Source organism: Haliotis rufescens, unplaced genomic scaffold (genome assembly GCF_023055435.1).
Source record: "Haliotis rufescens isolate VD_foot unplaced genomic scaffold, xgHalRufe1.0.p SCAF_179, whole genome shotgun sequence".
NCBI lineage: Eukaryota > Metazoa > Mollusca > Gastropoda > Lepetellida > Haliotidae > Haliotis > Haliotis rufescens.
Genome location: NW_025963867.1, coordinates 77,739 through 105,641, shown reverse-complemented (window position 1 = coordinate 105,641; position 27,903 = coordinate 77,739). Strand labels below are relative to the sequence as shown.

The 27,903-nt window shown below is 43.8% G+C and overlaps 1 protein-coding gene across 4 annotated transcripts in view; it reads left to right on the top strand.

Annotated features, from left to right (window-relative positions):
• LOC124150334 (triple functional domain protein-like) overlaps positions 1–27,903 on the top strand; it is a 110,049-nt gene that overhangs the window by 37,864 nt on the left and 44,282 nt on the right. For all 4 annotated transcript variants that reach the window (XM_048397922.1, XM_048397919.1, XM_048397921.1 and 1 more), the window contains exons 15-30: positions 1,599–1,654; positions 15,828–15,943; positions 16,475–16,636; positions 19,088–19,270; positions 20,273–20,392; positions 21,604–21,795; positions 22,575–22,721; positions 22,867–22,978; positions 23,194–23,309; positions 24,553–24,675; positions 24,984–25,169; positions 25,473–25,600; positions 25,780–25,846; positions 26,362–26,471; positions 26,607–26,676; positions 27,023–27,112. In XM_048397922.1, coding sequence (XP_048253879.1) covers positions 1,599–1,654; positions 15,828–15,943; positions 16,475–16,636; positions 19,088–19,270; positions 20,273–20,392; positions 21,604–21,795; positions 22,575–22,721; positions 22,867–22,978; positions 23,194–23,309; positions 24,553–24,675; positions 24,984–25,169; positions 25,473–25,600; positions 25,780–25,846; positions 26,362–26,471; positions 26,607–26,676; positions 27,023–27,112 — 1,978 coding nt within the window. The remainder of the gene's footprint in view (positions 1–1,598; positions 1,655–15,827; positions 15,944–16,474; positions 16,637–19,087; positions 19,271–20,272; positions 20,393–21,603; positions 21,796–22,574; positions 22,722–22,866; positions 22,979–23,193; positions 23,310–24,552; positions 24,676–24,983; positions 25,170–25,472; positions 25,601–25,779; positions 25,847–26,361; positions 26,472–26,606; positions 26,677–27,022; positions 27,113–27,903) is intronic.

Genomic DNA, 27,903 nt, shown 5'->3' with positions numbered 1-27,903 from the left:
TGTTGAGGGAGGCTGACATCGTCACTCGTAGTTTACCTGAGTTGAGGGAGGCTGACATCATCACTCGTAGTTTACCTGTGTTGAGGGTGGAAATTCATTAGTTAACGTGACCCAGTGAGTACCATGAGAACAGTGTCTTGGTTAACCCTTTCTGTTCCGTACATCACAGTCTCCCCTCTCCTATCTGAGACATTATCATGCAGACATCACCTGAAGCTTGCTTCAAACACAGACACAAATATTGCCTGCCTTGCACCTGATTGTGGGGCACCACTACAAAAGTGAAATGTAGTTAGGAAATTGTTACAGCATCCAGGTAGTGTTCCTTTAGTCCCTGTACGCATAGCTGTAGGGGGCGGCATCGTGGGCGGGACAGCAACAGGGTTACCTGTGGATGACAATTTGGTCATGTGTAGAAACCTGTTGGTGGATGTATGGAGGGGATATTATTGGCAGCAACATAATTACTCTTGTCTTGTTGATATTTATTTGTAAACTGATGTGCCAAAATTGCCATGTCTTTCATAAGCAAGTACACATCCTTCATTGGGTTTGGATGTTGGGGAGGCTGGGGGTTGTGATGTCACCTGTGTCTCAACAGATGGGGACTTGTTGAGAAGGTCCCCCTTCTCGCTCATGTCAAGAGGATTATTCCAATCACTTCAACTTGACCCGTATTGATAACATTCCAGTGAAAGCCACACATCCCCGTGTAAATAGACTTCTGGTATCATGTACTTTTTTAGGATACTTGTGAGGTGGTGATTCTTTCTTGGATAAACATTGTAACATTGATGTAAGCAAGTTGTAACCAAATTAAACCACTTGTTTGTCATCTGGGATAAGTGACAGTGAACATCATACACAAATGGTTGTGGAGTATCCAGGAAATACACCGGTAGAAATATTCCAGTTTGTGTATTGGAAGTGCCCAGTTTGATGACCCCATTGTGAATGTGTATGAATACATGCAGTGTCAGCCAGTCCTAGCTGTGTCTGTGTCACACTGGTCAGATAGTGTGGTGCATCAGTAGAGAACTATAATCATCATCATCATCAGCTTCCCCGTGAGCATCGAGTGATCATTCAGTGGCATTATTGGAAGTGTGTTGATTTCCCTGAATACAACAACATTAATTAACAAGCAAGCAACTTCTCTGTGGTCTGCAATAGTCAGCTGGGCTGTATATTGGCTGTGGTACTGCACTTACCTCCATCGGGAAGAATGACTGTGAGAAATTAGTCTTAAATGTCCAATACTCCTAATGGAAATTGTGATATTTTGTGAATTGTTAATGTGTTATATGTCCTTGACTTTATGGATAAGTACATGGATGGGACATGAGTTGATGATCTGGCCTCCCTGTGACATGTGACAGGAAGATGTTCTGGTACTTGTATGTGCTCTACAAGAAGTTCCTTATATACCTGCGTCGTCTGCGGGTGTTCGGACACAGAATGATGACGCTGCTGGTGAAGTTCGTGTGGATACTGGCGCTGCTCACCATTCAGCTCTTCATCATTTTTGTTATTTTCTTTGTACAAACTTGTAACAAGTTTTGCCGAGGATTGAATTATGGTCTTCTACTTTTCTACAGAGCTATACAGCTGGAGGATGAGCGCAACCAGAACACGGACCTGACCCACATCGAAGGTAAGCCTCTATGTCGTGTGTCTCCATACCGACTACACCTTGCAGTGATCCACAGCATTCACAGAATGTACCCTGAAGTGAATAACAAGACATTCTGGCCACTTAATACAATCCAACAACTCTGAACCTATTGAAGTATGTAGTATATGTTATATCTCCACAATACCTCCTCATAGGGGACTATATGTTATATCTCCACAATACCTCCTCATAGGGGACTCTATGTTATATCTCCACAATACCTCCTCATAGGGGACTATATGTTATATCTCCACAATACCTCCTCATAGGGGACTATATGTTACATTTCCACAATATCTCCTCATAGGGAACTATATGTTACATTTCCACAATATCTCCTCATAGGGGACTATATGTTATATCTCCACAATACCTCCTCATAGGGGACTATATGTTACATTTCCACAATATCTCCTCATAGGGAACTATATGTTATATCTCCACAATACCTCCTCATAGGGGACTATATGTTACATTTCCACAATACCTCCTCATAGGGAGCTATATGTTATATCTCCACAATACCTCCTCATAGGGAACTATGTGTTACATCTCCACAATACCTCCTCATAGGGGACTATATGTTATATCTCCACAATACCTCCTCATAGGGAACTATATGTTATATCTCCACAATACCTCCTCATAGGGAACTATGTGTTATATCTCCACAATACCTCCTCATAGGTAACTATATGTTATATCTCCACAATACCTCCTCATAGGGGACTATATGTTACATTTCCACAATACCTCCTCATAGGGGACTATATGTTACATTTCCACAATATCTCCTCATAGGGAACTATATGTTACATTTCCACAATATCTCCTCATAGGGGACTATATGTTATATCTCCACAATACCTCCTCATAGGGGACTATATGTTACATTTCCACAATATCTCCTCATAGGGAACTATATGTTATATCTCCACAATACCTCCTCATAGGGGACTATATGTTACATTTCCACAATACCTCCTCATAGGGAGCTATATGTTATATCTCCACAATACCTCCTCATAGGGAACTATGTGTTATATCTCCACAATACCTCCTCATAGGGAACTATATGTTATATCTCCACAATACCTCCTCATAGGGAACTATGTGTTATATCTCCACAATACCTCCTCATAGGTAACTATATGTTATATCTCCACAATACCTCCTCATAGGGGACTATATGTTACATTTCCACAATATCTCCTCATAGGGAACTATATGTTTCATTTCCACAATACCTCCTCATAGGTAACTATATGTTATATCTCCACAATACCTCCTCATAGGGGACTATATGTTATATCTCCACAATACCTCCCCATAGAGGACTATATGTTATATCTCCACAATACCTCCTCATAGGGGACTATATGTTATATCTCCACAATACCTCCTCATAGGGGACTATATGTTATATCTCCACAATACCTCCTCATAGGGAGCTATATGTTATATCTCCACAATACTTCCTCATAGGGGACTATATGTTATATCACCACAATACCTCCTCATAGGGGACTATATGTTATATTTCCACAATACCTCCTCATAGGGAGCTATATGTTATATCTCCACAATACTTCCTCATAGGGGACTATATGTTATATCTCCACAATACCTCCTCATAGGGGACTATATGTTATATCTCCACAATACCTCCTCATAGGGAGCTATATGTTATATCTCCACAATACTTCCTCATAGGGGACTATATGTTATATCTCCACAATACCTCCTCATAGGGGACTATATGTTATAGCTCCACAATACCTCCTCATAGGGAACTATATGTTATATCTCCACAATACCTCCTCATAGGGAGCTATATGTTATATCTCCACAATACCTCCTCATAGGGGACTATATGTTATATCTCCACAATACCTCCTCATAGGGGACTATATGTTATATCTCCACAATACCTCCTCATAGGGGACTATATGTTATATCTCCACAATACCTCCTCATAGGGAGCTATATGTTATATCTCCACAATACTTCCTCATAGGGGACTATATGTTATATCTCCACAATACCTCCTCATAGGGGACTATATGTTATATCTCCACAATACCTCCTCATAGGGAACTATATGTTATATCTCCACAATACCTCCTCATAGGGAGCTATGTGTTATATCTCCACAATACCTATGTCAGTGACAGGTCAGTAAAATGAACGTGAGAAGTGCACTAGAGGTATGTCGCCAACATAGGTCCGTAAAATGAACGTTAGGTATGTCAGTGACAGGTCAATAAATGAACGTGAGATATGTCAGTGACAGGTCAGTAAAATGAACGTCAGGTATGTCGGTGACCGGTCAGTAAAATGTATGTGAGGTATGTCAGTGACAGGTCAGTAAAATGAACGTGAGGTATGTCGCCAATATAGGTCAGTAAAATGAACGTGAGGTATGTCGTTGACAGGTCAGTGAAGTGAGCATAATGGTTTGTCTGAGACATGGTTTGTTGTGTCACGGCTGTGTGATGTACATGTAGTTATTGCTCCTTGTCTGCCTCAGGGCACAAATTGATGCAATGAAATTGTCGGTTGATCTGGTATTAGTCAACTATCAGTTTAGCCTTAAAAACTAACAGCAATCACAGAGGGATGGGAGTAGTCGTCCTGCCTCGCCCAACGTTTGTCTGGCTGTAGTGTGTCAGGTGACCAAGGCATCCGTGTGCTTAGTGTTTCATAATTTTCAAAGTGGTTCTTGTAGTGTGTCTTGTGTGTCTTGTGTGGCATGTGTAGGTTGGTAACCAAGCGCAGTGACTGCTAGTTTGCTAATCTATAATATGCATTGTTCGAATTGCATTGAGATTGGGCTTTGCCTTATGCATGAATCGATCCTTACTGAATTCATTTATTGTTTAAATTTTTTTAGAAAAATGATAGGATTAGGGATTTATATATTGTGAAATTGCCAGCAGTGCAGGCCTTGATGTGGCCCTTTCAGACTAACCATGAACATCCTACCCGAGATAAAATGTCCCACCCTGTTCCATAAACATACCCTGGCCTTTGGGGATACCCTACCCTGTTCCATAAACATACCCCTGGCCTTTGGGGATACCCTACCCTGTTCCATAAACATACCCTTGACCTTAAGGCATACCCTACCCTGTTCCATAAACATACCCTTGACCTTAAGGGATACCCTACCCTGTTCCATAAACATACCCCTGGCCTTTGGGGATACCCTACCCTGTTCCATAAACATACCCCTGGGCTTTGGGGATACCCTACCCTGTTCCATAAACCATACCCTTGACCTTAAGGGATACCCTACCCTGTTCCATAAACATACCCCTGGCCTTTGGGGATACCCTACCCTGTTCCATAAACATACCCCTGGCCTTTGGGGATACCCTACCCTGTTCCATAAACATACCCTTGACCTTAAGGGATACCCTACCCTGTTCCATAAACATACCCTGGCCTTTGGGGATACCCTACCCTGTTCCATAAACATACCCTGGCCTTTGGGGATACCCTACCCTGTTCCATAAACATACCCCTGGCCTTTGGGGATACCCTACTCTGTTCAATAAACATACCCCTGGCCTTTGGGGTACCCCACCCTGTTCAATAAACATACCCTTGACCTTAAGGGATACCCTACCCTGTTCCATAAACATACCCCTGGCCTTTGGGGATACCCTACCCTATGGGGATACCAGGTAAGAAACTGGTCCCCAGCAGCCAGTGCTGGTCATGGGTCAGGTGGTCAGGCTCAGTGACCTGGTTGCTTGTGTATCAACATGCCCTGATGGCTTGAATCTGCTTAGCAAATCAATCACTGAATTGTCTGGTCCAGTTTTGATTCTTTGTGCCTAAATATCCCTCCTTTGAATAAATACCTGTCTACATATCCCACCCTTCACATAAACAAACACCTGTATGTCCCACCCTTCACATAAACAAACACCTGTATGTCCTACCCTTCACATAAACAAACACCTGTATGTCCCACCCTTCACATAAACAAACACCTGTATGTCCCACCCTTCACATGAACAAACACCTGTATGTCCCACCCTTCACATTAACAAACACCTGTATGTCCCACCCTTCACATTAACAAACACCTGTATGTCCCACCCTTCACATAAACAAACACCTGTATCTCCCAGCCCCTTCACATGAACAAACACCTGTATGTCCCACCCTTCACATAAACAATCACCTGTATGTCCCACCCTTCACATAAACAAATACCTGTATGTCCTACCCTTCACATAAACAAACATCTGTATGTCCCACCCTTCACATAAACAAACACCTGTATGTCCCAGCCCCTGCACATCAAGTTAACCCAACTGCCTGAAATTGACGAGATCCGTGTGAGGATCTCTATGACAACCCTGCACCTGGCAGTGCCATCTGTAGTGGTGCATTTGTTACTGCCTTATCATGTTATATGACAAGAAAACCTGTAGAGAGATAGCAGGTTAGAGCGACCCATGCATGTAAATGTGTACCGTCATGGATGATGGCTTCATGGAATGTGCAGCGTTCAGTTGAGAAAGTGGAAAAATATTGATTATTGTGGATGGGTCTGTTAATGGTTGTTTGATAGGCCCATCCAAGATGTTACCAACCAGTGTATCACTTGACTCCAGCCCTAATTGACTTCATTCACCGCTATTAGTACTCATTTGCATCAACTTCAATGTCCATTGTGTAAGCAGTCTAGCTTCCCCTCACTTGGTTGACTTTAACATACAACCACACCTGCATATAATATCACAGCAGTAGCTTCAGGACTTCAGTCATAGTGGTTCCTGTACAACCATGTGTCACTGTTACTTCAGTCAGGGGTTCCTGTACAACCATGTGTCACTGTTACTTCAGTCATAGTGGTTCCTGTACAACCATGTGTCAATTTTACTTCAGTCATGGTGGTTCCTGTACAACCATGTGTCACTGTTACTTCAGTCATAGTGACTCCTGTACAACAATGTGTCACTGTTACTTCAGTCAGTGGTTCCTGTACAACCATGTGTCACTGTTACTTCAGTCATAGTGGTTCCTGTACAACCATGTGTCACTGTTACTTCAGTCATGGTGGTTCCTGTACAACCATGTGTCACTGTAACTTCAGTCGGTGGTTCCTGTACAACAATGTGTCACTGTTACTTCAGTCATAGTGGTTCCTGTACAACCATGTGTCACTGTTACTTCAGTCAGTGCTTCCTGTACAACCATGTGTCACTGTTACTTCAGTCAGTGGTTCCTGTACAACCATGTGTCACTGTTACTTCAGTCATAGTTGTTCCTGTACAACAATGTGTCACTGTTACTTCAGTCATAGTGACTCCTGTACAACAATGTGTCACTGTTACTTCAGTCAGTGGTTCCTGCACAACCATGTGTCAATTTTACTTCAGTCATAGTGGTTCCTGTACAACCATGTGTCACTGTTACTTCAGTCAGTGGTTCCTGTACAACCATGTGTCACAGTTACTTCAGTCAGTGGTTCCTGTACAACAATGTGTCACTGTTACTTCAGTCATGGTGGTTCCTGTACAACCATGTGTCACTGTTACTTCAGTCAGTGGTTCCTGTACAACAATGTGTCACTGTTACTTCAGTCATAGTGGTTCTTGTACAACCATGTGTCACTGTTACTTCAGTCAGTGGTTCCTGTACAACCATGTGTCACTGTTACTTCAGTCATAGTGGTTCCTGTACAACCATGTGTCACTGTTACTTCAGTCATAGTGGTTCCTGTACAACCATGTGTCACTGTTACTTCAGTCATAGTGGTTCCTGTACAACCATGTGTCACTGTTACTTCAGTCAGTGGTTCCTGTACAACCATGTGTCACTGTTACTTCAGTCAGTGGTTCCTGTACAACCATGTGTCACTGTTACTTCAGTCATAGTGGTTCCTGTACAACCATGTGTCACTATTACTTCAGTCATAGTGGTTCCTGTACAACCATGTGTCACTGTTACTTCAGTCATAGTGGTTCCTGTACAACCATGTGTCACTGTTACTTCAGTCATAGTGGTTCCTGTACAACCATGTGTCACTGTTACTTCAGTCAGTGGTTCCTGTACAACCATGTGTCACTGTTACTTCAGTCAGTGGTTCCTGTACAACCATGTGTCACTGTTACTTCAGTCAGTGGTTCCTGTACAACAATGTGTCACTGTTACTTCAGTCAGTGGTTCCTGTACAACCATGTGTCACTGTTACTTCAGTCATAGTGGTTCCTGTACAACCATGTGTCACTGTTACTTCAGTCATAGTGGTTCCTGTACAACATTGTGTCACTGTTACTTCAGTCAGTGGTTCCTGTACAACAATGTGTCACGGTTACTTCAGTCATGGTGGTTCCTGTACAACCATGTGTCACTGTTACTTCAGTCAGTGGTCCCTGTACAACCATGTGTCACAGTTACTTCAGTCATAGTGGTTCCTGTACAACCATGTGTCACTGTTACTTCAGTCATGGTGGTTCCTGTACAGCAATGTGTCACTGTCACTGTTACTTCAGTCATGGTTCCTGTACAACAATGTGTCACTGTTACTTCAGTCAGTGGTTCCTGTACAACCATGTGTCACTATTACTTCAGTCAGTGGTCCCTGTACAACCATGTGTCACAGTTACTTCAGTCATAGTGGTTCCTGTACAACCATGTGTCACTGTTACTTCAGTCATGGTGGTTCCTGTACAGCAATGTGTCACTGTCACTGTTACTTCAGTCATGGTTCCTGTACAACAATGTGTCACTGTTACTTCAGTCAGTGGTTCCTGTACAGCAATGTGTCACTGTTACTTCATCAAATACAGAGGCAGCCATGTCTTGCTTCATTATTCATCATGCTCGGAGGATTATGTGAAGCTTCAATCACAGATGGAGAGACTAAAGCCCCTTAGAATACATGAACTGGTGTGATATTCTGGCTGGTGTGTAACATGGTCGGCCTACTTGATGAATAAAACATCACAAACACAACTCCTTAGCCATAATAGATGTGATTAAAATCCAACTATAAGTTTTCAAATCCTTTAATTTCAAACAACTGCATATACATTCAGAATAACTAACACTGCCCGCCTGCTTCCGCGCAGCTTCCCACTAAGTCCAAATACTGAAGCTTCTGTTATTTACAGACAGTGGAATGTGTTTAATCCAATATTTGGTTGTGACTCTTTGTCACACATGTCATCTATTTTGTGAGCTTTGTATGAGTTTAGAATGGATTGTGTAATGTTTGTACTGGGAGGTTTCACTTGGATAGAGTATTTTTGTAGATGCAACATTGGCAAAGCCTGCCTCTATTGTCAGCCTGCCTAAAACATATGCCTTGATATACAGGCAGATACAACACTGGTGCAGTGGGTCAAAGAAGTGGTTTTAGGGTTCAGTGTGTTTATTTTGACCTTGACCCTATTATGTTTTCAGAACAAGATTATTGTTTTTAATTGTGGCTTGGCTGTTTACCCTGATGTTATAGGGCTTTGGTGTTTCTGTTCCAGACCCCAAAATAGATTGCCAACCATTATGTCAAGTTATCATTTACTTCTGTATAAATACTCATTCACTCACTCATTGTGAGCTGGTGGTTGTCAAGTTATAGAGGACATCCAGTTTACCCTAGCAGCTGATGCTGGCACTTGCTGGTTGCCTCGGAAACATCAGTAGAAAGTGGAGCATCAGCAGCAGAGCATCACTTTACCTCGATCTGCCCACTTGTCACCATGAGCAGCATGAGATCCGTGCAGATAGACTGACATTTAGTCCCAGAAGTAAAGTTATCTTATTTAAAAATATGTGTCTGCAAAACAAAAAAATTAAAATCTTTAATTTCAGCTGAGGCAATCAATTTTTACTGGAGAGGTATTCCCTTTTCAAATTTATTTCTCTAGGCTCTGGGAGACACTGCCATGCAATGCAATGCCCTTTGTTGTACTATGAGTTTACATATGTTGTACTGCCAATATGGGTTTGCGTTGTGTTGTACTGCCAGTGTAGGCCTGTGTTGTACTGCCAATGTAGACCTGTGTTGTACTGCCAATGTAGACCTGTGTTGTACTGCCAATGTAGACCTGTGTTGTACTGCCAATGTAGACCTGTGTTGTACTGCCAATGTAGACCTGTGTTGTACTGCCAATGTAGGCCTGTGTTGTACTGCCAATGTAGGCCTGTGTTGTACTGCCAATGTAGGCCTGTGTTGTACTGCCAATGTAGGCCTGTGTTGTACTGCCAATGTAGACCTGTGTTGTACTGCCAATGTAGGTCTGTGTTGTACTGCCAATGTAGGCCTGTGTTGTACTGCCAGTGTAGGCCTGTGTTGTACTGCCAATGTAGACCTGTGTTGTACTGCCAGTGTAGGCCTGTGTTGTACTGCCAATGTAGGCCTGTGTTGTACTGCCAATGTAGACCTGTGTTGTACTGCCAATGTAGACCTGTGTTGTACTGCCAATGTAGGCCTGTGTTTTACTGCCAATGTAGACCTGTGTTGTACTGCCAATGTAGGCCTGTGTTGTACTGCCAGTGTAGGCCTGTGTTGTACTGCCAATGTAGACCTGTGTTGTACTGCCAATGTAGGTCTGTGTTGTACTGCCAATGTAAACCTGTGTTGTACTGCCAGTGTAGGCCTGTGTTGTACTGCCAATGTAGGCCTGTGTTGTACTGCCAGTGTAGACCTGTGTTGTACTGCCAATGTAAACCTGTGTTGTACTGCCAATGTAGACCTGTGTTGTACTGCCAATGTAGACCTGTGTTGTACTGCCAATGTAGGCCTGTGTTGTACTGCCAATGTAGACCTGTGTTGTACTGCCAATGTAGACCTGTGTTGTACTGCCAATGTAGACCTGTGTGGTACTGCCAATGTAGGCCAGTGTTGTACTGCCAGTGTAGGCCTGTGTTGTACTGCCAATGTAGACCTGTGTTGTACTGCCAATGTAGGTCTGTGTTGTACTGCCAATGTTGGCCTGTGTTGTACTGCCAATGTAGGCCTGTGTTGTACTGCCAATGTAGACCTGTGTTGTACTGCCAATGTAGACCTGTGTTGTACTGCCAATGTAGGCCTGTGTTGTACTGCCAATGTAGACCTGTGTTGTACTGCCAATGTAGGCCTATATTGTACTGCCAATGTAGGCCTGTGTTGTACTGCCAATGTAGACCTGTGTTGTACTGCCAATGTAGACCTGTGTTGTACTGCCAATGTAGACCTGTGTTGTACTGCCAATGTTAACCTGTGTTGTACTGCCAATGTAGGCCTGTGTTGTACTGCCAATGTAGGCCTGTGTTGTACTGCCAATTGAGTTTGTGTATGGAAGTGTGTCAGCCCCAGGGCCACATACAACTCCTGCACAGAGTGTCGCTGACTAATCAGATCAGGGAAATTGCCATTAGGAGTCCAGCTTTGTGTGATGCCTAGTGGGGCAGAAGTGCCTGTGTGTCGCACCATTGTGAGCATGTGCTTGCTTGTTTAGCCTACAGCTTACCAATGTCACTCCCATTGATTGTCGATGCAGGTTGTTGGGAAGATAATGAACAACTTACGATGACTTGATATTTCTGATTGATCAGATGTAAAGGGAATTGTGCCTTTTATTCTAGACTTACAAGAACCTGTGTGTTATTACTTGTGAGTGAGAGGGTTAATTTTCCTCCTGTAAAGTAATCATGTCATTATCTGGATTGTGTATCCAGATTGTGCCTATCCACGAGCCCACAAAGTGGCGTGTGTGTGTGTGTGTTTTGTTGGAAGTGTACGTTGGTATGGAAGTTACGATTCTCTCAGCTCTTCCTTATTAAATTGTATGAGATGGAGTGATAATCATTGTTAGTCTGTTTTAAGTATGAGCCTCCAAATACATCCACAGACCATACAGTGGATAGAACTAAAATCATCAACACTGTCTTCTATTGGGATAGTACAGAAAGCAGCAGGAAGGTCATGCTCTGACAGATACTGTCTACATGGTATGGTAACTTGTCGTCTGTATCACATTCCCTCAACCGTATTATTTTCCCCTCTGCCCAGCCCTTTCTGTAATGTACTGCAAAAACTCTAAATGAAGCAAGCCTAGATTTTCCTTAGGTTCTGAATCACCCAAACCACAGGTCAGCTCCTTTTCAATTTAAATAGAGTTTTTTTGTTCCATCAAAATTATGTAATTTCAGAGTCGAAGCTTGAGTCTAGGTGACTTGACATTCTATGTTTTGTCATGGCTTTAAAAACAAGTTCAGATAGACGTTCACTTGACACCAGCGTTTCTGGAATGAATCATCTACACAGCTCATCTGTCAAACTCCAGGAAGTGAGATGTACACACATACTGATACACTGGGGGTGGTCTCAACACCACATCTGTCACATTCCAGGAAGTGAGATGTACACACACACTGATACACTGGGGGTGGTCTCAACTCCACATCTGTCACACTCCAGGAAGTGAGATGTACAAACATATCCTCACTTATTGCCACATTTATTGCTTTAAACCATGAATACCACAGAAACTTAGACAATTCGCCTCTCCCCCCCCCCCCCCCCCCCCCCCCCCCCCCATTATCTCTTACTCACGCACTCACTCACTCACACACTCACTCACTCACTCACTCACTCACTCAATCAATCATCAATCAATCAATCAATCAATCAATCAATCAATCAATCAATCAATCAATCAATCAATCAATCAATCACTCACTCACTCACTCACTCACTCACTCAGCTCCAGCCCATATTACTAAACTGAAAGTTCACCGAACAATAATGAGGAAATGTATCTGTTTTCAAAGTGATTGATGTGTCATTTAATTATATTACATGTGTTAACAATGTTCCATTACCAGTAAAGTATTTATACACCTGTAGTGTATACTGAGATATCACCTGTCATGTATATTGAGATATCACCTGTAGTATATACTCTGTGTGTAGTGTATACTGAGATATCACCTGTCATGTATATTGAGATATCACCTGTAGTATATACACTGTGTGTAGTGTATACTGAGATATCACCTGTCATGTATATTGAGATATCACCTGTAGTATATACACTGTGTGTAGTGTATACTGAGATATCACATGTAGTATATACACTGTGTGTTGTGTATACTGAGATATCACCTGTAGTATATACACTGTGTGTAGTGTATACTGAGATATCACCTATAGTATATACATTGTGTGTAGTGTATACTGAGATATCATCTGTAGTATATACACTGTGTGTAGTGTATACTGAGATATCATCTGTAGTATATACACTGTGTGTAGTGTATACTGAGACACCACCTGTCATGTATATTGAGATATCACCTGTGGTATATACTCTGTGTGTAGTGTATACTGAGATATCACCGTGAGTATATACACTGTGTGTAGTGTATACTGAGATATAGCCTGTAGTATATACACTGTGTGTAGTGTATACTGAGACACCACCTGTCATGTATATTGTGATATCACCTGTAGTATATACTCTGTGTGTAGTGTATACTGAGATATCACCTGTAGTATATACACTGTGTGTAGTGTATACTGAGATATCACCTGTAGTATATACTCTGTGTGTAGTGTATACTGAGATATCACCTGTAGTATATACACTGTGTGTAGTGTATACTGAGACACCACCTGTCATGTATATTGTGATATCACCTGTAGTATATACTCTGTGTGTAGTGTATACTGAGATATCACCTGTAGTATATACACTGTGTGTAGTGTATACTGAGATATCACCTGTAGTATATACTCTGTGTGTAGTGTATACTGAGATATCACCTGTAGTATATACACTGTGTGTAGTGTATACTGAGACACCACCTGTCATGTATACTGAGATATCACCTGTAGTATATACTCTGTGTGTAGTGTATACTGAGATATCACCTGTAGTATATACACTGTGTGTAGTGTATACTGAGATATCACCTGTAGTATATACACTGTGTGTAGTGTATATTGAGATATCACCTGTAGTATATACACTGTGTGTAGTGTATACTGAGATATCACCTGTAGTATATACTCTGTGTGTAGTGTATACTGAGATATCACCTGTAGTATATACACTGTGTGTAGTGTATACTGAGACACCACCTGTCATGTATACTGAGATATCACCTGTAGTATATACACTGTGTGTAGTGTATACTGGGATATCACCTGTAGTATATACACTGTGTGTAGTGTATACTGAGATATCACTTGTAGTATATACACTGTGTGTAGTGTATACTGAGATATCACCTGTAGTATATACACTGTGTGTAGTGTATATTGAGATATCACCTGTAGTATATACTCTGTGTGTAGTGTATACTGAGATATCACCTGTAGTATATACACTGTGTGTAGTGTATACTGAGATATCACCTGTAGTATATACTCTGTGTGTAGTGTATACTGAGATATCACCTGTCATGTATATTGAGATATCACCTGTAGTGTATACTCTTTGTGTACTGTATACTGAGACACCACCTGTAGTATATACACTGTGTGTAGTGTATACTGAGATATCACCTGTAGTATATACACTGTGTGTAGTGTACACTGAGACACCACCTGTAGTATATACACTGTGTGTAGTGTACACTGAGACACCACCTGTAGTATATACACTGTGTGTAGTGTATACTGAGATATCACCGTGAGTATATACACTGTGTGTAGTGTATACTGAGATATCACCTGTAGTATATACACTGTGTGTAGTGTATACTGAGACACCACCTGTAGTATATACACTGTGTGTAGTGTATACTGAGATATCACCTGTCATGTATATTGAGATATCACCTGTAGTATATACTCTGTGTGTAGTGTATACTGAGATATCACCTGTAGTATATACTCTGTGTGTAGTGTATACTGAGATATCACCTGTAGTATATACACTGTGTGTAGTGTATACCGAGATATCACCTGTAGTATGTACACTGTGTGCAGTGTATACTGAGACACCACCTGTAGTATATACACTGTGTGTAGTGTAAACTGAGATATCAACTGTAGTATATACTCTGTGTGTAGTGTATAGTGAGACACCACCTGTAGTATATACACTGTGTGTAGTGTATACTGAGACACCACCTGTAGTATATACACTGTGTGTACTGTATACTGAGACACCACCTGTAGTATGTACTCTTTGTGTACTGTATACTGAGATATCACCTGTAGTATATACTCTGTGTGTAGTGTATACTGAGATATCACCTGTAGTGTATACTCTTTGTGTACTGTATACTGAGATATCACCTGTAGTATATACTCTGTGTGTAGTGTATACTGAGATATCACCTGTAGTATATACACTGTGTGTAGTGTATACTGAGACACCACCTGTAGTATATACACTGTGTGTAGTGTAAACTGAGATATCACCTGCAGTATATACTCTGTGTGTAGTGTATACTGAGACACCACCTGTAGTATATACACTGTGTGTAGTGTATACTGAGACACCACCTGTAGTATATACACTGTGTGTACTGTATACTGAGACACCACCTGTAGTATATACTCTTTGTGTACTGTATACTGAGATATCACCTGTAGTATATACTCTGTGTGTACTGTATACTGAGACACCACCTGTAGTGTAACAGTTGATAGTATGCTCCCCCATCACTGTATCATTCAGGGGCAAGTATACTGTTACCTTTCATCAGGGCCAAACTGGTACCCAAGTTCAGTGAGGATATAGTACATTGTATCAGTGGACAAACTCATGCTTGAGTGTTGTGTTGTACTCATGCTGGAGTGTTGTGTTGTACTCACGATGAAGTGTTGTGTTGTACTCATGCTGGAGTGTTGTACTCGTGCTGGAGTGCTGTGTTGTACACAAGCTGGAGTGTTGAGTTGTACTCGAGCTGGAGTGTTGTGTTGTACTCAAGCTGGAGTGTTGTGTTGTACTCAAGCTTGAGTGTTGTGTTGTACTCAAGCTTGAGTGTTGTGTTGTACTCAAGCTGGAGTGTTGTGTTGTACTCAAGCTTGAGTGTTGTGTTGTACTCAAGCTGGAGTGTTGTGTTGTACTCAAGCTGGAGTGTTGTGTTGTACTCAAGCTGGAGTGTTGTGTTGTACTCAAGCTGTAGTGTTGTGTTGTACTCATGATAAAGTGTTGTGTTGTACTCATGCTGGAGTGTTGTGTTTCAGGTGTGCTGCACCAACTGAATGAGAGTCGGAGTCAGCTTGAAGAGCTATGGGCGGCACGGAAAATGAAACTGGACTTGTGTCTTCAGCTGCGCGTCTTTGAGAGAGATGCCCTAGAGGTATGGCAGCTAAAGTTAATGTTTGTTTGTTTGTTGTTTCATGCCGGACTCAGCAGAATTCCAGCTCTATGGAGGCAGTCTGTAAATAATCGAGTGTGGACCAGATGATCCAGTGATTGACATCATAAGCATTGATCCATTCAATTGGGATTGATGACATGCATCAACCAAGTCAGCGAGCCTGACCACCCGATCCCGTTAGTTGCCTCTTACGACAAGCATAGTCGCCTGTTACGGCAAGCATGGGTTGCTAAAGACCTATTCTCTACCTTGATCTTTTCGGGTCTAAAGTTAATGAACCACAATGTTGAACTTGAGGATACAATGCATGATACCATTTAACTTCTTTCTGTTTTTTTATGGTCTTCCTAACAGTTTATACAAGGATTTTCCAAAACTGTATGCGGATAGTCACTATGCAAAGTCAAATTTGGAAAGACACAAACTACAGATCAATAGCATGGTCTTGAAGTATGGCATCCAGTTTGATGGCACTTGCCCCTTAATCAAATTGATGCGTTTCTTCCTCAGGTGTCGTCGCAGTTGGAGCTGTGGTCGGAGGAGCTGCAGCACATGGAGATGGTGACAGACGGCAGCAAGGCAGAGCAGCTACTGCAGATGCACAGCGACAGCGTCCTGCACATGCAGAACTGCACCTTCGAGGTGCTGCAGCGAGGACAGGAGCTCTGTCAGGTGAGAGGTGCAGATTGACCACCAAAGGCGTAGTTCAATTTATACTCATGAATGAAACATTGATTATAGTGATATGTCACTTATGTTGAATCTGTGTTGAATGGACACAGGTAGCCATGCTATGATATCCTGACTTTGTTAGAGTTTCGGTGATCACAATAAATGTGTCAGATCTCAAGACATGTACACACGTCATTCCCCTGTTGTGATGGTTGGATGATCCCCTGTCTGTTGTGATGGTTGGATGATCCCCTGTCTGTTGTGATGGTTGGATGATCCCCCGTCTGTTGTGATGGTTGGATGATCCCCCGTCTGTTGTGATGGTTGGATGATCCCCCGTCTGTTGTGATGGTTGGATGATCCCCCATCTGTTGTGATGGTTGGGTGATCCCCTGTCTGTTGTGATGGTTGGGTGATCCCCTGTCTGTTGTGATGGTTGGATGATCCCCCATCTGTTGTGATGGTTGGATGATCCCCTGTCTGTTGTGATGGTTTGATGATCCCCTGTCTGTTGTGATGGTTTGATGATCCCCCGTCTGTTGTGATGGTTGGATGATCCCCTGTCTGTTGTGATGGTTGGGTGATCCCCTGTCTGTTGTGATGGTTGGATGATCCCCCATCTGTTGTGATGGTTGGATGATCCCCTGTCTGTTGTGATGGTTGGATGATCCCCCATCTGTTGTGATGGTTGGATGATCCCCTGTCTGTTGTGATGGTTTGATGATCCCCCATCTGTTGTGATGTTTGGATGATCCCCTGTCTGTTGTGATGGTTGGGTGATCCCCTGTCTGTTGTGATGGTTGGATGATCCCCCATCTGTTGTGATGGTTGGATGATCCCCTGTCTGTTGTGATGGTTTGATGATCCCCCATCTGTTGTGATGGTTGGATGATCCCCTGTCTGTTGTGATGTTTGGATGATCCCCTGTCTGTTGTGATGGTTGGGTGATCCCCTGTCTGTTGTGATGGTTGGATGATCCCCCATCTGTTGTGATGGTTAGATGATCCCCTGTCTGTTGTGATGGTTTGATGATCCCCCATCTGTTGTGATGGTTGGATGATCCCCTGTCTGCTGTGATGGTTAGATGATCCCCTGTCTGTTGTGATGGTTTGATGATCCCCCATCTGTTGTGATGGTTGGATGATCCCCTGTCTGTTGTGATGGTTTGATGATCCCCTGTCTGTTGTGATGGTTTGATGATCCCCCGTCTGTTGTGATGGTTGGATGATCCCCTGTCTGTTGTGATGGTTTGATGATCCCCCATCTGTTGTGATGGTTGGATGATCCCCTGTCTGTTGTGATGTTTGGATGATCCCCTGTCTGTTGTGATGGTTGGGTGATCCCCTGTCTGTTGTGATGGTTGGATGATCCCCCATCTGTTGTGATGGTTGGATGATCCCCTGTCTGTTGTGATGGTTGGATGATCCCCCATCTGTTGTGATGGTTGGATGATCCCCTGTCTGTTGTGATGGTTTGATGATCCCCCATCTGTTGTGATGTTTGGATGATCCCCTGTCTGTTGTGATGGTTGGGTGATCCCCTGTCTGTTGTGATGGTTGGATGATCCCCCATCTGTTGTGATGGTTGGATGATCCCCTGTCTGTTGTGATGGTTTGATGATCCCCCATCTGTTGTGATGGTTGGATGATCCCCTGTCTGTTGTGATGTTTGGATGATCCCCTGTCTGTTGTGATGGTTGGGTGATCCCCTGTCTGTTGTGATGGTTGGATGATCCCCCATCTGTTGTGATGGTTGGATGATCCCCTGTCTGTTGTGATGGTTGGATGATCCCCCATCTGTTGTGATGGTTGGATGATCCCCTGTCTGTTGTGATGGTTTGATGATCCCCCATCTGTTGTGATGGTTGGGTGATCCCCTGTCTGTTGTGATGGTTGGATGATCCCCCATCTGTTGTGATGGTTGGATGATCCCCTGTCTGTTGTGATGGTTGGATGATCCCCCATCTGTTGTGATGGTTGGATGATCCCCTGTCTGTTGTGATGGTTGGATGATCCCCCATCTGTTGTGATGGTTGGATGATCCCCTGTCTGTTGTGATGGTTGGATGATCCCCTGTCTGTTGTGATGGTTTGATGATCCCCTGTCTGTTGTGATGGTTGGATGATCCCCTGTCTGTTGTGATGGTTGGGTGATCCCCTGTCTGTTGTGATGGTTGGGTGATCCCCTGTCTGTTGTGATGGTTGGATGATCCCCCATCTGTTGTGATGGTTGGATGATCCCCTGTCTGTTGTGATGGTTTGATGATCCCCTGTCTGTTGTGATGGTTGGATGATCCCCCGTCTGTTGTGATGGTTGGATGATCCCCCGTCTGTTGTGATGGTTGGATGATCCCCTGTCTGTTGTGATGGTTGGATGATCCCCTGTCTGTTGTGATGGTTGGGTGATCCCCTGTCTGTTGTGATGGTTTGATCACCCCCCTTCTGTTGTGTAGTTGACGGAGAGTTCGGGCGTGCAGCTGATGTCAGACTCTCAGTACGATGCCCAGACACGCATCCAGGTGTTGCTGGAGTACCTGCACGAGCGAGAGATGGACCTTGAGACACTGGCAGAACAGAAGCGCATCAGACTCGAGCAGTGTGTCCTCCTCCGCAACTTCGAGATTGAAGCTAGACAGGTAAACTACACCAAACAAACTTTATTTGGAACTGTGTTGGGGACTGTCCCTTGTTTCATAGGCTAATAAAATATATTGAACTTGAAATATTTCAGCTGAATAAGTTTTGGTTGTAGATACATTATGGGTGTAATAATGGTTGTGAAGAAATAGTTTAGTCCAGTAACATCAAGTTTCCTTTGTTATTGAACTCGGGAAGTCTAACAAAGTAACTGAATTGAACATAAGACAATTGCAAGGACATTCCTTAAATCATGAATAATTATAATAGGCTATATTCATGACAAGCAGTGGGTATAACGGGCTGTATCTATTTCCGAAAGTTGGGTATAAAGGGCTATATTTATTCATGTAGTTTCAGTACAATAACACATGCCTTTCTTATCTCAGTTCGTGCCCTTATCACAAGTCCATAGACAAAATATTCAGATTCTTAAACAGCGGTAGAAACTAACATTTTTACTCCACTAGTCCTTACTTATAATGATAACAAATAGCAAAACACTTAAAATTGGCATATTTCTACTACTCCTTATGATACCTTAACTATTGGGCAGTTTGGCAAGGACTACAGGACTAGTGCCAATTTCTAACCCTGTTAAATAACATTAGTTCATGAGCTGGGTCATGTGTATTGACAATGTTTGTACAGATTAGCATTAGAGTTATTTCCCATCTTCAATAAGGTGAGGTGAAATGGGGTTTAACGTTGCATCCAAGATTATTGCACTGATATAGCGACGTGCTTGCACTTGTGTGTGTGTGGCTGCTTGTACTAGTCCCGACTCATACCGATTTATAGTGCTAGCCCACTTAGATACCATGGCACGGTTTAATATGAATACCCCACTCAGACACAGTCTACTGGCTCCGAGCTGACCAGTCCTTGTTTTAGCCCCTTAATGCCGACCGCCAGACTCCCATCTTAAATAAGGGCCTGTTTTGCTTTTGTCTGGTGACGTTATTGGCATAAGAGTTATCTCCCCTCTATCTGTGTTGCAGGTGATCTGCTGGGTGCGGAATGGGGAGTCGATGCTGACGGCCAGCTTCATGTGCCCCAACTCCCTGCTGGAGGCAGAGCAGCTGAAGAAGGAGCACGAACAGTTCATGATGGCCATCGAGGTGAGACACAAACCTTTCATGATAGGGGGGCACGGGTGGCCCAGTCGTCTAAGGCGCCGCGATTCGCTGTGCAGAGTTGCGTCCCTTGGGCACGCCAGAAACCTATGATTGTGGGTTCGAATCCCGGTTCGCCCCGATTATGTTTCTAGGTTTGTCAGCACCATACCCGTGCTCGTGGGTTTCACCGAAGTGGTAAACGTCTGAGACCTGCAGCACTTCGGGCTTTCCTCCCACATTAAGCTGACACGCCGTGATATAACTGGAATACTGTTAAAAGCGGCGTTAAACCCAACTCACTCACTCACTTTCATGATAGCCATCGACTTGAGAAACAAACCTTTCATGATGGCCATCGAGGTGAGACACAAACCTTTCATGATGGCCATCGAGGGGAGACATAAATCTTTCATAATGGCCATCGATGTGAGACAAACCTTTCATGATGGCCATCGAGGTGAGACACAAACCTTTCATGATGGCCATCGAGGTGAGACACAAACCTTTCATGATGGCCATCGAGGTGAGACACAAACCTTTCATGATGGCCATCGAGGTGAGACACAAACCATTCATGATGGCCATCGATGTGAGACAAACCTTTCATGATGGCCATCGAGGTGAGACACAAACCTTTCATGATGGCCATCGAGGTGAGACACAAACCTTTCATGATGGCCATCGAGGTGAGACACAAACCATTCATGATGGCCATCGATGTGAGACAAACCTTTCATGATGGCCATCGAGGTGAGACACAAACCTTTCATGATGGCCATCGAGGTGAGACACAAACCATTCATGATGGCCATCGATGTGAGACAAACCTTTCATGATGGCCATCGACTTGAGACACAAACCTTTCATGATGGCCATCGACTTGAGACACAAACCTTTCATGATGGCCATCGAGGTGAGACACAAACCTTTCATGATGGCCATCGAGGTGAGACACAAACCATTTATGAGTGGTGTTTAGTAACAGTCGCACAAATGTCAGTTTGTACACGTCTTTTTCTTGTTTCTACCTTTGGTTTTACAATGTTTCCTTTTATGAAAGTTAATGGTTTTCAGATGCAAACATTGTTTAGAGAATGGACACTTTTATTTTTGCTGAAATTTCATCCAGGTGTTTTAACCTACAGGTGGTTTTCACCTCTTCATGTTCGAGACAGTTCAGCAGTAGGAGGGTGACGTGTTATTTCGTGTTGTAGAAAACCCACATCAGTGTGGTGCAGGTCACCCAGAAGGCGGAGGCCATGATACAAGGGCAACACTACAACTCCGAACTCGTGCGAGCTATTGCTGAAAATGTCACGTTGGCATGGCAACAACTTATGTACCATGCAGAAGAGAGGCACAAACTGGTGATGGCATCGATGAACTGGTACAAGACTGCTGAACAGGTAGGCCACTGTTGAGGAGATGTACAGGTACACAGTATTACTGGTATAGTACAATTTGAAATACCGATCAGTATGCATCACAGTACATTTGGAAGATACCGGTATATTGCACCTTTCAAAGTCATACTTTTTTTCATTTTGTTGGCAAAGAATTTGATTGAAATTTTGAAATTCAGAAATTAGTGACTAGTTCCTATGATTGAAAAAGCGAATATGTATTTGCGACCAGGTTCCTGTATAAGGTATTTTACAACTGTGTTGTGACCATAGCATCATCCAAGCAACTGGCGGACAACTATGAAGATATCAAATATGTGCTGAGGAAATCTGATGTAGTGGGCAATTTTTATTTTGAGGTTCATAATAAATTACAGATAAGAAATACTGACTTACATGTGACAGTCTGTCAGGCTAATACCCATCACCATCAGTGTGGGACTTACAGGGCTACTGGTTATATGGGATAGTAATTCAATGTTTCACAGCATCAAGATGGTATATATAATTCACAAGAATTCGATGGATTTCTATTTGGAAAGGGCATTATTAATGTCATGTGTAGAGAAATATGTGCACCTCTCTCTAATGTGTAGAGACATATGGCCAGCTCTCTCTTGTGTATAGAGAAATATGTCCACCTCTGTCTTGTGTATAGAGAAATATATCCACCACTGTCTTGTGTATAGAGAAATATGTCCACCTCTGTCTTGTGTATAGAGAAATATGTCCACCACTGTCTTGTGTATAGAGAAATATGTCCACCTCTATCTTGTGTGAAGGTTTGGTCAGTGCTGGAGTCTTTGGACCGAGACTACAAGCGGGACGAGGACTGGTGTAGTTCTGATAAGGCGCACATCGCGGACAAGGTGGCGTACCTGGTGCAGCTCATCAACAAGCATAACGAGCAGAAGGAGGCCTTCCTCAAGGTACGTGCAGGTGTCACACAGCAGTAATCAGGGCATTCGTGTTGCAGATATCTCAAATATGGCACTGGCTACTAAAAACGGATTTTTAAAATAAACTATGTGACCAGATTCTCACCAGCTGACGTGTGTTGTACCCATGTTCCAGGCCTGCACCCTGGCGCGGCGGACAGCCGAGACGTTCCTCAAGTACGTCAACAGAAACCTCCACTTCCTCGGCATGGAGATGAAGTTCCGCAGTCCGGAGGGCCACGTCAAGGGTAAGGACAGCAATAAACGTGACACACTTCACAGCGTGGAATCTGATTCCGTAACATCTCCTGTTCAGGATGTTCAAGATGTAGCTGGACATGATGCTGTATGCAGCATACTTGTTATGCTTGTGTACATTGTGATTGTACAAAAATCTGTCCTCAACAATGTTGTACATGTTGTTGTTCACGATGTTGTTGTACAAGATGTTGTTTGTTTGCAGCTACCCTGGACCAGCTGCTTCAGCAGGAGAACATCGTCATCGAGTTCTGGACGTACAAGAAGAGGAAGCTGGAACAGTGCCAGCAGTTTGTGCTGTTTGAGCAGAGCGCCAAGCAGGTAGGAGCTCTCATACACGTGCAGTGACTGTAGTCCATATACCAGTTTGTGCTGTTTGAGCAGAGCGCCAAGCAGGTAGGACCTCTCATACACGTGCAGTGACTGTAGTCCATAGAACAGTTTGTGCTGTTTGAGCAGAGCGCCAAGCAGGTAGAAGCTCTCATACACGTGCAGTGACTGTAGTCCATAGAACAGTTTGTGCTGTTTGAGCAGAGCGCCAAGCAGGTAGAAGCTCTCATACACGTGCAGTGACTGTAGTCCATAGAACAGTTTGTGCTGTTTGAGCAGAGCGCCAAGCAGGTAGAAGCTCTCATACATGTGCAGTGACTGTAGTCCATATACCAGTTTGTGCTGTTTGAGCAGAGCGCCAAGCAGGTAGGAGCTCTCATACACGTGCAGTGACTGTAGTCCATATACCAGTTTGTGCTGTTTGAGCAGAGCGCCAAGCAGGTAGGACCTCTCATACACGTGCAGTGACTGTAGTCCATAGAACAGTTTGTGCTGTTTGAGCAGAGCGCCAAGCAGGTAGAAGCTCTCATACACGTGCAGTGACTGTAGTCCATATACCAGTTTGTGCTGTTTGAGCAGAGCGCCAAGCAGGTAGGAGCTCTCATACACGTGCAGTGACTGTAGTCCATAGAACAGTTTGTGATGTTTGAGCAGAGCGCCAAGCAGGTAGAAGCTCTCATACACCTGCAGTGACTGTAGTCCATAGAACAGTTTGTGCTGTTTGAGCAGAGCCCCAAGCAGGTAGAAGCTCTCATACACGTGCAGTGACTGTAGTCCGTAGAACAGTTTGTGCTGTTTGAGCAGAGCGCCAAGCAGGTAGGAGCTCTCATACACGTGCAGTGACTGTAGTCCATAGAACAGTTTGTGCTGTTTGAGCAGAGCGCCAAGCAGGTAGAAGCTCTCATACACGTGCAGTGACTGTAGTCCATATACCAGTTTGTGCTGTTTGAGCACAGCGCCAAGCAGGTAGAAGCTCTCATACATGTGCAGTGACTGTAGTCCATAGACCAGTTTGTGCTGTTTGAGCAGAGTGCCAAGCAGGTAGAAGCTCTCATACACCTGCAGTGATTTCTCTATTTTTACTACTGTGTCATGGAGGACTGAATGTTATTTTGTACACTTTATGTCATTTTAAGAGTAAATCATTAATTTTGACACAAGTCAGTTATTGTCCTGAGTGTGAGTTTGATGTCTGATTGTGGTGTAGTCTGATGATATGATTGTTTTGTGTTAGGCGCTGGAGTGGATCCACGACTACGGCGAGGCATACCTCAACTCCCACACCCACCTCGGGGCCAACAAGCAGGAGACAGAGGGACTACTGAAGGAGCACTACGACTTCCGCAACAGAGCAAAGGTAGATATCCCGGACTGGTCACGCCATGTAGAGGAGGATGGATGAGATACAGGAAAGGAGATATGCAGCAATATTTCAGGGGGTGTACAAGAGCCTCAGGTTCTTTCTTTCTGCCGAAAAATTGTCACTTTTTCTGAATTCTCCAGCAACAACAGATTTGACTTTGACTTGTAAGATGAGCTACATTTCTGAATCCAAGGAATAGGCAACAAGAAGAGAGTGTGACATGACCATTAATTCATAATGATTGATGAAGTATTTTATCATCATGATGATGTTTTCTCACCTGCTTTGTTGCTGTTGCTCAGGAGACTAAGGAGAATGTAAAGCTGTTGCTGCAGCTGGCAGACGGTTTCGTGGCGAAGGGCAACATCCATGCCACAAGCATCATGCAGTGGTGCGCCGCCGTGGACAAGCGGTACAAGGATTTCTCGTCTCGCATGGAGAAATATAGGCTTCAGCTGGAGAGCAAGTTGGGAGTCACGGAGAAGGAGGTGAGCATTGCCGACACACAGCTGCAGAATAATCCTGTACCCTTTTCGTCCTGCTGCTGATGCTGAACATAGACTAACAACTGTAGTAGATCTGTGATGGCTTCTGTAGCGAGGTCCAGGTGTGCCTCTGCTGTTCGGGAACTGGTATCTTTGTGCAAGAGCTCCTTTACATTTCCTTGCAATTTTAGGTTGTTGAAAGGCTTATATTTCTTGAATTCTGCGTTAGCGTTTGCAATAAAATAGCAAGTAGACTATGTATGAACCCAGTAGTCAGTTGATCCTGGGCTTTTTGCCTGATTTCAGCCGGAGCAGACAGACAAGGACGACCAGCGTGAGCAGCGGCAGAGTGACGGATCCATTGAGGAGAAGCTCCAGAAGGGCACGCCCAAGGAGCTGACAGAGGAGAAGAGGAAGTCCGCCCGCCGCAGAGAGTTAGTGGCACATTTACTTGGTGGCCGAGAGTCTTTCTCTCTCCCTCTCTCCGTCTCTGTCTCTCTCCCCTCAAGTGTTTAGAGCTGTCTATAGTCAGGATGTGCATCTCCTGAAGTGTAGATTTTACTTGACATAGTTTTTACAAAAGGTTATCAACACTGATGTTGTCCCTCTGCAGGTTCATCATGGCGGAACTGCTGCAGACGGAGAGAACGTACGTCAAGGACCTGGAGACATGTCTGAAGGTACGTCAGTAGAACAGCAGCTGCTTTGTTTGTTCCCTTGTATGAGTTAGGACCTATGTCTGTGGAAGTTGTCGGAGTTTCTAGTAGTAACAGCTGCCTGAAGACGACCCATTGGGCATTGATAGCATGGGCCGACTGAAGACTTGACTCATTGGACGTCACTGTGCTGCTCGTGCTTTAGTCATCAGTTGGCCTGATCCAGATAGAGCCACCATGATAGTGCTGCGACACTGAGGGTTCAGGCCCAACACTCACTCACTGGGTCCAATGCTGTGTGCACACCTCACAGCCAAGAGTTTTGCAGTTACTGATATGAGTGTTGTGAATGGTTCTTCTTGAACTTTGACCTGGGCCCACTTGCACAAAGCGATCTTAGCACTACCACTATTGTAAGCCTATGTTAAAGTATGGGAGTTACAATCATCTTAGCGCTAAGATCGCTTTGTGCAAGTGGGCCCAGGTGTGTGCCCCATGACCCTGTTTTGCCCCCGACTGATGTCCTCTTCTTTCTTTAGTGCTACATGTATGTGATGGACGACCCCAGCAACAACGCACCACCAGGGATCCAGGGAAAACAGAAAGTTATATTCGGAAATCTGGATGAAATCTATGAATTCCATAAAAGGTAAGTAGAATGATGAATGTCCGATGTCAGAATCTCACAGCCTGTAACCAGACACTGTGCTCCTCCATATTGGAAGTCTTATACCTATTGTAATTGTGACATGATTTCAATTTAATCCTATTCTCTCTCTTGCAGCATATTTTTAAAAGAATTAGAAAAATACGAAACAATTCCAGAAGATGTCGGCCATTGCTTTGTCACATGGGTGAGTTTTGCAAGTTGAAATGAAACTTAAATGGTGTCTTTTATTCTGGATGTTCAGTAAAACTGTTGTTGTGTTCTATACACTCATACAGATTCATGTCAGGTCTACGTCTTGTCAGGTTAAACCTGACTTGTCATTCCAGCCTCTCAAATCAATACACACTGTTAATAGTGACAAGTGTGCATGGAGTTATCTCCCCTCCACTTGCAGTTTTTCTGTATAATACTATCAAAGTGAAGAAGATTTCTTATGTGTATTGCAGAAACAGACACAATGTTTTTTGTCTCCTTTATGCAGTATGTGTTTGGACTATTTACATGTGTATATTTTGTTGTTCTTGTTCCAGGCTGAGAAGTTCTCTATTTATGTGACCTACTGTAAAAACAAACCCGATTCCAACGCCTTGTTAGTGGACCAAGCTGGCAACTTCTTTGAGGTAAGACAGCAGCTGAATTGGGCCTGGAATTACAACTCTTGTGTTACCGATGAGTGAGTGGATCTCAGTGTCAGATTTAACACACTGCAGCTCCGCCACGTCGGTAGTGATGACTAATGCACAGCACATTCATTTTATACGGCAATACCACTCCCACTCAGTATTCCCTCAGTACAGTCCGTGACAGGACCCTCTCTCCTCCTCCCACTCAGTATTCTCTCAGTACAGTCAGTGACGGGACCCTCTCCCTCCTCCCACTCAGTATTCTCTCAGTACAGCCAGTAACAGAACCCTCTTTCCCTCCCACTCAGTATTCTCTCAGTACAGCCAGTGACAGAACCCTCTTTCCCTCCCACTCAGTATTCCCTCAGTGCAGTCAGTGACAGGACCCTCTCTCCCCCCTCCCACTCAGTATTCCCTCAGTGCAGACAGTGACAGAACCCTCTTTCCCTCCTCCCACTCAGTATTCCCTCAGTACAGTCAGTGACGGAACCCTCTCTCCCTGCTCCCACTCAGTATTCCCTCAGTACAGTCAGTGACAGGACCCTCTTTCCCTCCTCCCACTCAGTATTCCCTCAGTACAGTCAGTGACGGAACCCTCTCTCCCTGCTCCCACTCAGTATTCCCTCAGTACAGTCAGTGACAGGACCCTCTTTCCCTCCTCCCACTCAGTATTCCCTCAGTACAGTCAGTGACGGAACCCTCTCTCCCTGCTCCCACTCAGTATTCCCTCAGTACAGTCAGTGACAGAACCCTCTCTCTCCCTCTCACTCAGTATTCCCTCAGTACAG